This window comes from Carcharhinus amblyrhynchos, chromosome 20 (assembly GCF_965287045.1).
Source record: "Carcharhinus amblyrhynchos chromosome 20, sCarAmb.v2.hapA, whole genome shotgun sequence".
Classification (NCBI taxonomy): Eukaryota; Metazoa; Chordata; class Chondrichthyes; order Carcharhiniformes; family Carcharhinidae; genus Carcharhinus; species Carcharhinus amblyrhynchos.
The window spans coordinates 51577666-51593375 of record NC_137343.1 but is presented as its reverse complement, the minus strand read 5'-3'; the positions used below and the strand labels follow the sequence as shown (position 1 = coordinate 51593375).

Genomic DNA, 15710 nt, shown 5'->3' with positions numbered 1-15710 from the left:
CTGGCTGCTTTGCTGAGGCAGCAGGAAATGTAGACAAAGTCAATGGATGGGAAGCTAGTTTGCATGATGGATTGGGCTACATTCACAACCTTATGGTCTTGGGCTGAGCAGGAGCCATACCAAGCTGTGATACAACCAGAAAGAATACTTTCTGTGGTGCATCTGTAAAAGTTGGTGAGAGTCGTAGCTGACAAGCCAAATTTCCTTAGTCTTCTGAGAAAGTAGTGGGCTTTCTTAACTATAGTGTTGGCATGGGGGAACCAGGACAGGTCGTTGGTGATCTAGATACCTAAGAACTTGAAGCTCCCGACCCTTTCTACTTCGTCCCTGTTGATGTAGACAGAGGCATGTTCTCCTTCACGCGTCCTGAAGTTGATGACAATCTCCTTCATTTTGTTGAAATTGAGGGAGAGATCATTCTTGCCACACCAGTTCACCAGATTGTCTATCTCATTCTTGTACTCTGTATCGACATTGTTTGAGGTCCGACCCACTGCGGTGGTGTTGTCAGCAAACCTGAAAATCAAATTGGAGGGGAATTTGGCCATACAGTCATAGGTGTATAAGGAGTATAATAAGGGGCTGAGAACACAGACTTGTGGGGCACCGGTTGAGGATGATTGTGGTCTGTGAATCAGGAAGTTGAAGATGTCTGCAAATACTCCCACCAGCTGATCCACGCAGGATCTGAGTGCCCTTCTGGGTACCCCATCCGGGCCAGTCGCTTTCTGTGGGTTGACCTTCGAGAAAGCTGCTCTGACATCTGCTATGGTGACCCCAGATACAAGTTCATCCAGGGATTCAAGCGTGGAAAGCATGCTCTTGCTGACCTTTTGCTCAAAACAGGCATGGAATGCATTGAGCTCATCAGGGAGGGGTGCGTTGGAGTCACCGATTTTACATGCCTTCATCTTGTAGCTTGTAATGTCCTGCACACCTTGCCATAGTCTGTGGGAGTCTTTGTGGCTAGCCTGGGGCTCTAGCTTTGTCCGATACTGTCTTTTGGCATCTTTGATTTCGTTAGAGCATATCTGGCTTTCTTGTATAGGTCAGTGTCAATGTCTTGAATGCCTCAGACCTGGACTTCAGCAAGCAGTGGATATCTCTGTTCATCCATGGTTTCCAGTTGGGGAACATACGGATTTGCTTTTTTGGCACACAGCCTGCTTATGCTGGAAGGACTGAATGGCTGACTCCTATTCCCCATCTCAGGAAGGGGAAGGGTATCAGAGGGGGACTTAAAGGTGAAAATCAAGGCACATTTCTGCAGAAACCTTTGGGAAGTAGGAGATTCAATCCATTCCGAGTCTATGCAATTCCTGTTGAGTAGAGCATGTGGATAAAGAAGTTATTTCTTCACCTACTTAAGGTATAATTGGGGATTCATAAAAAGTGGCAGATAGTAAAAATAGACCTCACATTTGTGTTGTGAAATATATGGCATGATTGTTTTATGATAGTATTGAATCTCCTGTAACATTATTAATGATTACTCAGAAGAAATGGTGTACCTTTGTATTAAATAAAAGCAAAATACTATGGAAGCTTGAAATCTGAAATAAAACTAAATGCTGGAAAAACAGGTCTGTTAGCATCTGTGGAGAGAGAGAGAGAGAGATACAGTTTCTGGTCCATGTTTCAGAGGTGATGTTGGGAAGGGCGGGGCGGTGTTTATTGGCAGGGTGGGGATCCCAGGGGTGCTAGGACCAGCCCTGAATACATCCTCACAAATGACAGTTTAACTATGGGACAGCCAGCTCAAATTTGCATGCTGACAGATCTAGATAGAACACTACAGCACAAACAGGCCCTTCGGCCCACGAGTTGCGCCGATCACATCAACACCTACCAACCTACAGACCCATCTATAACCCTCAATCTCATTAAACCCCATATACTCATCCAGAAGTCTTTTAAAAGACCCCAGCGAGTTCGCCTCCACCACCACTGACGGCAGCCGATTCCATTCACTCACCACCCTCTGAGTGAAAAACTTACCCCTAACATCACTTCTGAACTTCCCTCCCTGCACCTTAAATCTGTGTCCTCTCGTAGCAACCATTTCAACCCGGGGAAATAGCCTCCGAGAGTCCACCCTATCTATTCCTCTCAACATTTTGTAAACTTCTATCAGGTCGCCTCTCAACCTTCGTCTCTCCAGGGAAAAGAGTCCCAGCTCCCTCAACCTAACTTCATAAGGCATGCCTCCCAGTCCAGGCAACATCCTTGTAAATCTCCTCTGTACCCTCTCAATAGCTTCTACGTCTTTCCTATAGTGAGGCGACCAGAACTGCGCACAATACTCTAAATGAGGCCTGACAAGGGTCTTATAAAGTTGCAGCATTACCTCCCGACTCCTAAACTCAATCCCTCGATTAATGAAGGCCAGTACACCATACGCCTTCTTGACCACCTCCTCCACCTGCGAGGCCGATTTAAGAGTCCTGTGGACCCGGACCCCTAGATCCTTCTGCTCTTCAACACTACTAAGACTTCTGCCCTTGATAGTGTACTCGCTCATCTTGTTGGTTCTGCCAAAATGGATGACTACACATTTATCCGCGTTGAAGTCCATCTGCCACTTCTCCGCCCAGTCCTGCATCCTATCTATGTCCTGCTGCAACTTTTGCCATCCTTCCAGACCATCCACAACACCACCGACCTTAGTGTCATCAGCGAACTTACTTACCCATCCCTCCACTTCCTCATCCAGGTCATTTATGAAAATGACAAACAACAAGGGTCCCAGAACAGATCCTTGAGGCACTCCGCTGGTGACTGACCTCCATTCAGAAAAAGCCCCATCCACAACCACTCTCTGCCTTCTGCAGGCAAGCCAATTCTGGATCCACAAGGCCAAAGGCCCTTGGATCCCATGCCCTCTCACCTTCTCAAGAAGTCTTGCATGGGGGACCTTATCAAACGCCTTGCTGAAGTCCATGTACACTACGTCCACGGCACATCCTTCGTCAATGTGTTCAGTCACATTATCGAAGAACTCAACTAGGCTTGTAAGGCACGACCTGCCCTTGACAAATCCATGCTGACTATTCCTGATCATGTCAAACCTCTCCAAATGTTCGTAAATCTTGTCCCTCAGAAGCCTCTCTGGCCATTGGTCATCCCCTCCACCCCGAGCCATTGGTAAATTGCAGCTTCCAGATTTGAATGTAGTTAACTCCAAGGAAGGTGTGGTTTTGTTCCCTCAATAGCAGCAAACTCTTCAGTGCTCACTACTTGGAGCACACGACCTGAGTCATTATTACTTTAGCAGCACCATTCTATAGAGTACGTTGAAAAGTAACCATTATCATTAGTTACTGCTGCAATGTTTACCCACTAATTTCACGGGATAAAGGCATCAGCTCAATGATTTTAATATATTAGATATTAAATGATAAACTCAATGAAGGGCTAGAAGTTCTTAAAGTCAAGTGAGATCTGTAGGCTTCAGTTGCAGTGAATTTTTCATCATCTGTATTGTTTGATAATCTGGAAAGGAATGTTCCTCATGTTATAATGTTGAAGCTCTGAAAGTACTGATCTGAATTTTGTGCTTTTTGTTCAGAGGGCCAATAAAGGCAGTAAAGTGATTGAAAGGCTGAAAAAGAAGCTATCGGAACAAGAATCCCTGTTATTGCTGATGTCTCCAAACATGGCTTTCAGAGTACATAACAGACACGGCAAGGTGAGGATCACCAAGTTTGGATGTTTCTAACCTGTTATCACATTGGCTAAGGCATCCTAAAAATGTTGAATGATTTTCAGTGGGAATTAAGATGGTACATTCCACACACAGCCTGGTTGTTAAGTAGTTAACCTATTTCACTATCTTTCCATCAAACTATCTGCAAAATGGTCCTGGAATACAGATGGCTTAATGCCCATCTTTGGGGGCAGAAGCAGCAGTCTTCACCATGGTGCTGTATTCGGGTATTCAGGGCTAAAGGAGTTAATGTGTGGGACTAGAGAAGCAAACGCCAAATAATGCTGTAAGAGAGAGTCACGTGAATAGGAATTGCAAAGACAAAAGCTGATTGCATAGACTGTATAATATTTGTAGTCTGGTATATCTGTAAATAGTGACATTCATCCAGTAAACCAGTTACTGATCGGACATCTCTATGTCTCTGCAACCAAGATTCAAATCGCAGATTCAGATTGGAGTCAGAAACACAGCAGATTGTAGATGCAATATAAACCCCATTTCTCTGTGGATCAAGCCACTGCAGTCTGATTTCTCAAAATATCACATTTCAAAGTGATTGACAGGCTGGTCTTAGAATCTCCTGAATGTTGTGTCCGCTGCAAAACATTTGAACTAAATTGAATTCAAAGGACATGAAATTGAAAGGACATGAATTGTCCTGAGACAAGGAGGTTTTGGTAGGTCGCAGGAACCGTGGTACACGAAGGTTGTGATGAACCTAGTCAGGAAGAAAAGGAAGGCGTACAAAAGGTTCAGAGAGCTCGGAGATGTTAATGATCTAGAGGAGTATAAGGCTTGTAGAAAGGAGCTTAAAAAAGAAATTAGGAGAGCCAGAGGGGTCATGAGAAGGCCTTGGTGGGTAAGATTAAGGAGAGCCCGAAGGCGTTCTACAAATATGTGAAGAGTAAAAGGATGAGAAGTGAAGGGATAGGACCTATAAAAGGTGAAGGGGGAAAAGTCTGTGTGAAACCGGAAGAAATGGCAGAGGTGCTTAATGAGTACTTTGTCTCGGTATTCACGGTGGAAAGTGACCTGGGAGGTTGTTCTACAGGTTTGCAGCAGACTGAAAAGATTGAGCATGTGGATGTTAAGAAAGAGGATGTGTTGGAACTTTTAAATTCTATCAAGATAGATAAGTTACCGGGACTGGATGGGATGTATCCCAGGAGGTGAGGGAAGTGATTGCAGAGCCCCTGGCGATGATCTTTGCATCGTCGATGGAGAGGGGAGAGGTTCTGGAGGATTGGAGGATTGCAGATGTGGTTCCTATTTTCAAGAAAGGGAACAGGGAAAGCCCAGGAAATTACTGACTGGTGAGTCTGACTTCAGTGGTTGGTAAGTTGATGGAGAGGCTTCTGAAGGACAAGATTTACGAGCATTTAGAGAAGTTTAGAATGATCACAAGTAGTCAGCACGGCTTTGTCAAGGGCAGGTCGTGCCTTACGAGCCTAGTTGAATTCTTTGAAAATGTGACTGAACACATTGACAAAGGAAGAGCGGTGGATGTGGTTTATATGGACTTCAGCAAGGCATTTGATAAGGTCCCCCATGCAAGACTTCTTGAGAAGGTGAGAGGGCATGGGATCCAAGGGGCCTTGTGGATACAGAACTGACTTGCCCACAGAAGGCAGAGAGTGGTTGTGGATGGGTCTTTTTCTGCATGGAGGTCGGTCACCAGTGGAGTGCCCCAGGGATCTGTTCTAGGACCCTTACTGTTTGTCATTTTCATAAATGACCTGAATGAGGAAGTGGAGGGATGGGTTAGTAAGTTCGCCGAAGATACAAAGGTTGGTGGTGTTGTGGATAGTCTGGAGGAATGTCAGAAGTTGCAGCGTGACATAGATATGATGCAAGACTGGGCGGAGAAGTGGCAGGTGGACTTCAACGCGGATAAATGTGTAGTGGTCCATTTTGGCAGGTCCAGTGGGATGAAGGAGTACAATATCAAGGGTAGGAGTCTTAGCAGTGTTGAAGAGCAGAAGGATCTTGGGGTCCGGGTCCACAGGACTCTTAAATCGGCCTCGCAGGTGGAGGATGTGGTCAAGAAGGCGTATGGTGTACTGGCTTTCATGAATCGAGGGATTGAGTTTAGGAGTCGGGAGGTAATGCTGCAACTTTATAAGACCCTTGTCAGACCCCACTTGGAGTACTGTGCGCAGTTCTGGTCTCCTCACTACAGGAAGGATGTGGAAGCTATTGAGAGAGTGCAGAGGAGATTTACAAGGATGTTGCCTGGTTTGGGAGGCATGCCTTATGAAGCTAGGTCTCTTCTCCCTGGAGAGACAAAGGTTGAGAGGCAACCTGATAGAGGTTTATAGAATGTTGAGAGGAATAGATAGGGTGGATTCTCGGAGGCTATTTCCCAGGGCTGAAATGGTCACTACGTGAGGACACAGGTTTAAGGTGCTGGGGAGTAGGTACAGAGGAGATGTTAGGGGTAAGTTTTTCACTCAGAGGGTGGTGAGTGAGTGGAATCGGCTGCCATTGGTGGTGGTAGAGGCGAACTCACTGGTGTCTTTTAAAAGACTTCTGGATGAGTATATGGGATTTAATGGGATTGGGAGTTACAGATAGTTCTATGGCCTGGTAGGTATGGATGCGATTGGCGCAACTTGTGGGCCGAAGGGCCTGTTCGTGCTGTAGTGTTCTATGTTCAAAGTCAAGTTGATATAGACCAGGAAACGATACGGAGAAGAATTCAGAACAATGCTATTAAGCCTGTATTCTATAATGTTGATAAATTATACCTTTAGTTTTGCTGCCTTAATGAAACTTTTACACAGAAAGACTGTTCCTTTTTTGTAGAGCTATGTGTTCCTGATATCATCAGATTATGAGAGGGCTGAATGGAGAGAAATCATCCGGGAACAGCAAAAGAAATGTAAGGGATTTCATTTCCTTTCTAAGAAGATGTTGGAAAGAGTCTACAATAGAACACTGTAAATTCCACATTGGCTTGTAAATAAAGCACTTTTGTCAGACTGTTGTCAGAGTTAAATATTCAAAATTTATAATATAATTTAAATGCTAGATTTGTTTATAAAGAGTTAACGCTCAAGGTTATAGAATTTTTTTTCACCACTGCTTTAGAATATGTCTGCCTTGGAATGTGAACTGACTTGTTTATTACTCATACAACAGCAGATTATTATGTTTGATTTCAGGCACACACCTGCTAATCCCGGGGGTTGTTTTATTTTGTTGTAACTTTGTTTCCCCCCCGCACAGCTGCTGGCTGACCTGAATATTTCCATCATATTCCATTTTTATTTCCAGTTTGAAGCATTCGCGCACCACTTTGTCATCCTAGTCAATTTACACTAAAGCAGGTTCATACAGGCTGAGGCATATTCTTCAACCATGTCAAGTGAAGGTTAAAGTCAGTTTTAGTCTATTATAAAAAGTATATAAAGATTCTGGGGAAGAAAGATCCACAAGGATGATACCAGAAAGTGTAATCATCATGAAAGACAGGCTGTTCTCCCCCCCCCCCCCCCCCCCCCCCCCCCCCCCCCCACCCCCCAACCTTGCCCTGTTCCCCCTGCCCCATTTGTCCTGTCGGGGCCCCCCTTGCCCTGTCGCCCCCGACCCCATTGCCCCCACTCCCCCTTGCTCTCTCACCCCCCCCTCCCCATTTGCCTTCTTGCCTCTCCTTTGCCCTGCTGCAGTTTTCCATTACTGTCCATCCTTCCTATCTCACTCCTTTTCCCCCTCGCCTGTTTTTCTCCCTCATCTCTCTCTTTCACCCTTTCTCACTCTTCCCTTGCCCCTTCCCCCTCTCTTCACTCCCTCTCTTTCTCTCCCCTTCTCCCTCTCTTGTTCTTCTTCTGCCTCTTTCTCTCTGTTTTCCCTCTCTTTCCCCTTGTTCCCTCTTCCTCTCTCTCGTCTCTCCATCCCTGTCTCTATCATTGATATTGTTGTGCATAAAAGCACACCCCAGCACCAGTTGACATCTCCAGCAGGAAATGGGAAATTAAAAATAAATTGTTAACTGATTCTCAAAAGAATTGTTAGGATCAGCAGTTGTTTTAATGCTCAATACGGTGAAATGATCCAATACTAAATATTTTATTTCTCCAAATGCTCCTTCATCTCTTTTCAATCCAAAAATGTAATAGTCTTTTGGACCCCATTATATTGTTCTCTTAAGTGGCCTTTCCACGTCCAAAGTTTGCGGCCCTGATAACATTTATTAGGACACTGCCAAAAAATAAAGGCTTGTTTTTCTATTTTCAATTCCTACTGCTAATGATGCCTTTTCAGTACAACAGCTGAAATATATTTCTTTTGTTGTAGGTTTTAAGAGTTTTTCCCTCACTTCTGTTGAACTACAGATGCTCACAAATTCATGTGTGAAGCTGCAAACCGTCCACAACATTCCATTAACTATCAATAAAGAAGGTAAGCAGCACCAAATGCCTTTGCAATATCCTGAACCTGGCTTTGAATCAGATGTTTCCTAATGCATTCTGTCATGTTTTCTCTTACAAACTAAGTTAAAACACAGAAAAAGGTTATTCAGCCTACCAGATCATACAATGCTTAAGCTCTACACAAGACTCCTCCCTATATTCTAGAGGTCCCACTGCAGATATTTAAACACAGAAGTCTGAGGCTGACATTTTAGTGTAGTACTGAGGAGGTGCTGCTTTGTCAGGGACTACCATCTTTTGTATGAAACCTTAAGCCAAGGTGCTGCCTGCTCTGTAGGGTTGATATAAAATATTTCATGATGCTACTTTCAGGAAGGCTATATAAAACCAATCTTCACAGATTTTTTCAAGCATTTATTTATGGAGATATACGGTACAAATATGCATCTCCTAAACCAACAACCGCAATTTGTGAGTTCCTATTTATAGGGACAGAAATGAATCCCCCGTTAATGCCCACCACCTGTTTACATTGAATACAATTTACAGAAGCCCGTTTTCCTCTTTAATTAAAATTTAAAGGTTAGATCTGCAATCAAAATAACAAAATGTTTTAAATCAAAGATTTCCATATTTTGTAAATGACATTGTAAGACAGAATGTTCTGGAAAATCTCAACCAGACTTTGTGGAAATAGAGTGACAGAGTTAACATTTCAAGTCCAGTGAGGTACAGCCTCACTTGAAGTGGTGATTGTATTCCTTAAAATTGCCATTTTAAGTGAATCAACATTATATGAATCATGGCTTCTTATGAAATCAATGTTAATGCTAGAGTTAGGTTCCACAGAACATCTCTCACCCGGAGAAATTAAAATATACAAGTTGATGTACTGTACCATACATGTGCAATATTATGTATTCCTCGCTGAAATAACTTGCAAATTAAATGAATCACTGAGTATGATGGGAATCTTGTAAAAACTTAAATTAGATAACATTCACCAGCCTCTCTTTCTTCTAAGGCAGCCCTTTGAGTTCGGGGATGACTTGCTTCCATTCCAACTCGATAGGTTAGGGAAATGTTTTGGGAATGCTTTAAGACATCCCTGAAGCATTTCAGTGGAAGTGGCTTTGAATGATTTAAAGCCTTGATGCTGGGCATGTAGGCTTGGGGGAAGATATGGATGTTACACCATCTATCTATCTTATCACTGGATTTGGAGGATCTTCCAAAGACACAGCTGGTGCTGCTTTGAGTTGCCTGGATGATGCAGTGACGTTCAGATTTGAGATTCTCCTCTTCTTTTTCTGATAAAGAGCAAAATGACTGAAGTTGGAGTGATTTGGTTTCACTCAAAAACAGCATGCAACAACCAGGTCCAGTTAACGGGATGAAGGACCAGAATCGTCACCAACTTAAATTCATCCAAGGACTGTTGGATGGTTTTCTTTTGCTTCTCCCGGTAGATTTCTGTGGTATTTAATTGAACCATTGATCCTCCTGTTCACTTTGGCATGGTGCTCTGTGCTTGGATCATTTCTGTGATAATTTGCCTCTTGAGTTGGAAAGTTCTAGATAATTCTTTTGTTAACAAAATTCAAAGATGTAGTGTTTCAGTACAGTTTTCCTCTTCAGCTGACTCCAACTGCATTAAATCGGCATTGGATAATTCCTGTCTAGAATGCAAGCAGTTCCACCACATCAGCCTCATCACTTCATCAATGCCAACCTCCCTCACCAAGATAATAATTTCTACGCTGATGGCCAATGACACACTTGGGCCACAATTTCTGCCCCACATAGTTCAGATGCCACAATGTGATTTCATCCCATGAATCAGCAATATTGTCAATGGGCTTGACCAGTTGTAGCCACACCAAGACTCCCTGACTAGTGGTGCATTCTCACCATCTGTTGCCTTGATGTGCTGGAAGCAAGTAGAGCGTAGGTAGTAAGCTTGAATGTTGCAATTGCTCCCTGACCCATGGGTTGTAAAATGGCAGAAAAATCACCTTTATGTTTCGAGACTGACATCATGGCTGACAATAAGGTGAGATTTTCTCTCTTTATTCCCCCTAGGCAGATACTGCTTAAAGTGAGAACCATCCAAGAAAGATTGTCCCTGTTATCTGGGCTTTCTTATTTAAATATCAAGTGATGCACAGATGCTCCTTTCAATGCCCATGGTATTTCCGGCTGGTACGTCACTAAGGGGCTTAAACTTAAAATCTCCTGCAGCGTTTCCACCAAGTAGAACAATCAGTGATCTTTGGCAACTTTAAATCCTGGCACCATCTTCTCCTCTTTTAAAATGTATGTTGTCATGGCATATGTTTCCAAAACAGTCCCATCTCATCAACATTAAAGACACGTTTTGATGAGAAGTCATCTTCTTCCATGACTCTATCCAAATGGGCAGGGAATTCATTAGCCACTTTGATATCAACATTAGCTGCCTTGCCAGACAGTTTGTGCAGATAGGAATGCCTGTTGAAATGTTGAAAGCATCCATGACTAGAATTGAAGTTTTCAGACTGAAAATACCCTCCCTTCTAATTCATAGAAATAGAACACTACAGCACAAACAGGCCCTTCGGCCCACAAGTTGCGCCGACCACATCCATACCTACCAGGCCTATCTATAACTCTCAATCCCATTAAATCCCATCCAGAAGTCTCTTAAAAGACCCCAGCAATTTCGCCTCTATCACGACCGACGGCAGCCGATTCCACTCACTCACCACCCTCTGAGTGAAAAACTTACCCCTGACATCTCCTCTGTCCCTGCTCCCCAGCACCTTAAACCTGTGTCCTCTCATAGCGACCATTTCAGCCCTGGGAAATAGCCTCCGAGAATCCACCCTATCTATATCTCTCAACATTTTATAAACCTCTATCAGGTCGCCTCTCAACCTTCGTCTGTCTAGGGAGAAGAGACCTAGCTCCTCAGCCTATCTTCATAAGGCATGCCACCCAATCCAGGCAACATCCTTGTAAATCTCCTCTGCACCCTCCCAATAGCTTCCACATCCTTCCTGTAGTGAGGTGACCAGAAGTGCGCACAGTACTCCAAGTGGGGTCTGACAAGGGTCTTATAAAGTTGCAGCATTACCTCCTGACTCCCAAACTCAATCCCTCGATTAATGAAGGCTAGCACACCATGTGCCTTCTTGACCACATCCCCCACCTGCGAGGCCGATTTGAGCGTCCTATGGACCTGGACCTCAAGATCCTTCTGCTCCTCAACACTGCTAAGAGTCCTACCCTTGATATTGTACTCCTTCATCCCACTGGACCTGCCAAAATGGACCACTACATATTTCTCCGCGTTGAAGTCCACCTGCCACTACTCCGCCCAGTCTTGCATCCTATCTATGTCAAGCTGCAACTTCTGACATCCCTCCAGACTACCCAGAACACCACCAACCTTTGTGCCATCAGCAAACTTACTAACCCATCCCTCCACTTCTTCATCCAGGTCATTTATGAAAATGACAAACAGTAGGGATCCTAGAACAGATCCCTGGGGCATTCCACTGGTGACCGACCCCCATGCAGAAAAAGACCCATCCACAACCACTCTCTGCCTTCTGCAGGCAAGCAGTTCTGGATCCACAAGGAAACAGCCCCTTGGATCCCAAGCCCTTTCACCTTCTCAAGAAGTCTTGCATAGGGGACCTTATCAAACGCCTTGCTAAAGTCCATGTAACCCACACCCACCGCACTTCCTTTGTCAATGTGTACAGTCACATTTTCAAAGAACTCAACTAGGTTCATAAGGCACGACCTGCCCTTGATAAAGCCGTGCTAACTATTTCTGATCATACTAAACTTCTCTAAATGTTCATAAATCCTATCCCTCAGTATCCTGTCCATCAACTTACCAACCACTGTGGTCAGACTCACCAGTCGATAATTTCCCAGGCTATCTCTGTTCCCTTTCTTGGAAATAGGAACCACATCCGCAATCCTCCAGAACCTTTCCTGTCTCCATCAACGATGCAAAGATCATCGCCAGGGACTTATCTATCTTGATAGAGTTTAAAAATTCCAACACATCCTTTTTCTTAACATCCACATACTCAATCTTTTCAGTCTGCCACAAACCTGCAGTACAACCTCCCAGATCATTTTCCACCGTGAATACCGAGGCAAAGTACTCATTAAGCACCTCTGCCATCTCTTCCGGTTCCACACAGACTTTTTCCCCTTCATCTTTTATAGGTCCTATCCCGTCACTTCTGATCCTTTTACTGTCTACATATTTGTAGAATGCCTTGGGACTCTCCTTAATCTTACCTGCCAAGGCCTTCTCATGACCCCTTCTGGCTCTCCTAATTTCCTTTTTAAGCTCCTTCCTACAACCCGTATACTCCTCTAGATCCTTAACATCACCTAGCTCTCTGAACTTTCTGTACGCTTTCCTTTTCTTCCTGACTAGGTTCATCACAACCTTCGAGCACCACGGTTCCCGCGACCTACCGAAACCTCCCCGTCTCATCAGAACGTTGTCGTGCAGAGCTCCAGACAAACATTCCTTGAAAATCCGCCACCTTCCTTCAGTACTTTTCCCCAAGAACACCTCCTTCCAGTTTACTTGTCCAATTTTCTGCCTGACGTCTTCATATTTCCTCTTACCCCAGATGAACACCTTCCTAGCCTGCCTGATCCTATCTCTTTCCAATGCTATTGTGAAGGAGATAGAATTATAGAATTCTATCCCTGAGATGCTCTCCCACCGAGAGATCCGACCGACACCTGTCTTGGTTCATTAGCCAGTACCAGGTCAAGTACAGCCTCTCCTCTCGTAGGCTTATCCATGTACTGTGTCAGGAAACCTTCCTGAACACACCTAACAAACTCCTCCCCATCCAAACCCCTTACCCTAGGGATATTCCAGTCGATGTTTGGGAAATTAGTCTCCCATCACGACAACTGTTATTATTACATCTTTCTAGGATCTGTTTCCCTATCTGCACCTCAACTTCCCTGTCACTATTGGGTGGCCTATAGAAAACACCCAGCAAAGTTATCAACCCCTTGCTGTTCCTAACTTCCACCCACAGAGACTCCGTAGACAGTCCCTCCACAGCATCCATCTTCCTTGCAGCCATGATACTGTCCCTGATCAACAGTGCCACTCCGCCCCCTCTTTTACCTCCCTCCCTGTCCTTCCTGAAACATCTGAATCCCGGCACCTGAAGTACCCAGTCCTGTCCCTGAGACATCCAAGTCTCCATAATGGCCACCACATCACATGCCCTAAGCTCATCCACTTTATTCACTACGCTCCTGGTGTTAAAATAGACACACCTCAGACCTTCGGTCTGGGCACTTCCCTTCTCCATCACCCGTCTAACTTCCCCCTCACACTGTCTACAGTCCTTCTCTACTTGGGAGCTAACCTCCTCGCTCCGTCACCTCATCTCGATTCCCTCCCTCCAACCTTCATAGTTTAAAGCCCCCCCCTAGTAGCCCTAGCCAACATTCCCGCCAAGATATTGATCCCCCTGGGATTCAAGTGCCACCCGTCTTTATTGTACAGGTCACACTTGCCCCTAAAGAGGTCCCAATGATCCAGGAACCTGAATCCCTGCCCTCTGCTCCAGTCTCTCAGCCACACATTCATCCTCCACCTCATTCCATTCCTGCTCTCACTCTCCTGCAGCGCAGGCAGTAATCCCAAGCTTACTACCTTCACGTTCCTGTTTCTCAGCTGTCTACCTAATTCCCTACATTCTCTTTTCATGACCCCTTCCCACTTCCTGCCTATGTCAGCGGTACCTATATGTACCACGACCTCCGGCTCCTCACCCTCCCCTTTCAGGATGTCTGGGACATGTCCAGAGACATCCCGGACCCCGGCACCAGGGAGGCAGACCACCATCCGTGACTCGCATCTGCATCCGCAAAAACGCCTGTCTGACCCCCTCAGTATGGAGTACGCTATTAAGACTGCCTTCCTCCTCTTTTCCTTACTTTTGTGAACAACTGGGCCAGGCTCAGCTCCAGAGACCCGGCCACTGCTGCCTTCCCCAGGCGAGCTATTCCTCCACCCACCCACAGCAGTACTCAGACAGGAGTACTTATTATGAAGGGGGACATCCACCGGGGTGCTGTCCATCACCTGAGTTTTCCCCTTCCTAACAGTTACCCCCTTGCCTTCCTCCCGTGGCCCCGGTAATTCTGTAAGTCTTCATACCTTTTATGTTTAAAAGAGATTTAAAATCCCACCTGCAATAAAATTCAACAATTTAAATCACCCAACTTTTTGTTTGAAAAAAACACTTTAAAAGTGATTTAAAAGTCTCAGCTACAACTCTGGATTTGGATCTCTTTTTTAAAAGTAAAAGAGTGATGTTGCTTCAATACAAGACCACATTACAGTACAGTGGTACCAACTGGACAGGACCCAATGATGCTAAAATGGAAGAAATGTTATAGTGGAGATCAGCGTTTGTAATGAGGAAATGGGACATAAAAGAAGAAAAGAAAACACAAGAAAGTCTCAGCAGGTCTGGCAGCATCTGTAAGGAGAGAAAAGATCTGACGTTTCGAGTCCAAATGACCCTTTGTCAAAAGCTAAAAGGCACAGAAATTGGGAGATATTTATACTGCAGGGTGAGGGAATGAAAATTGAGTCATTGCCATAGAAACCAGGGGAAAAGACTGCTAATAGCAGTCCACAGACAGAATAAAGGGTGGTGGGGGAAGAAAATAAATGAAGTAACAAAAGATGTGTGGGATAGGCTGATTGGCTATGCTAAATTGCCCCTTAGTGTCAGTGATTTTACACGCTTTGTCTTGTAGCCTGTTATGTCTTGCAGACCTTGCCATAGTCAGCGGGAGTCCGTGTGGCTAGCCTGGGACTTTAGCTTGGTCTGGTACTGTGTTTTGGCATCTCTGCTGGATCTCCGCAGATCGTATCTTGATTTCTTGTATAGGTCAGGTTTGCCTGGCTTGAATACCTCAGACCTGGACTTCAGCAAGCAGTGGATATCCATGTTCATCACTGGTTTCCAGTTGGGAAACACATGGATTTTCTTCGGCGCACTGTCTTCTACACACATACCAATGAAGTCAGTTACTGCAGTGGCGTACTCATTCAGGTTGGTCGCTGAGTTTTTAAATATTGACCAGTCACTGACTCCAAGCAGTCCCGTAGAGGATCATCCGATTCCTCAGACCAACATTGCACGACTTTCTTGATGATTTCTCCCGCTTCAATTTTTCCTTGTAAGCTGGGAGCAGGAGCACAACCTTCTGGCCTGATTTACCCAAAGTGTGGGAAGGCATGTTTTATATTTGTGTAGCAGTGGTCTACACAATGTTTGGGCCTCTGGTGAAATGAAGACATGTTGGTGGTATCTTAATAGGATGCTCTTGAACGTGGCCTGATTGAAGTCCCCGTCCGTGATGAACAAGGCCTCGGGATGTTTCATCTCAAGGCTACTTGTGGTGGTGTAAAATTGTTTTAAGATGACACTCCCAATATTATCTCAAGAGGAAGTCTCACCTTGAGAGCTATTGGCCAGTTGGATAGGCCAGCAGGTCTGTCGTCCCACCAACATCTGGTATGACAGGAGCTGAGACAAGTTAAAAGTCGGGAGTCTTGGATTGGGTTC

The 15710-nt window shown here is 44.8% G+C and overlaps 1 protein-coding gene across 1 annotated transcript in view; it reads left to right on the top strand.

Moving 5' to 3' along the window:
* Positions 1-15710, top strand: part of LOC145356030 (breakpoint cluster region protein) — a 406846-nt gene that overhangs the window by 285014 nt on the left and 106122 nt on the right. The window contains exons 11-13 of the mRNA XM_080208612.1: positions 3569-3688; positions 6515-6590; positions 8006-8110. Coding sequence (XP_080064738.1) covers positions 3569-3688; positions 6515-6590; positions 8006-8110 — 301 coding nt within the window. The remainder of the gene's footprint in view (positions 1-3568; positions 3689-6514; positions 6591-8005; positions 8111-15710) is intronic.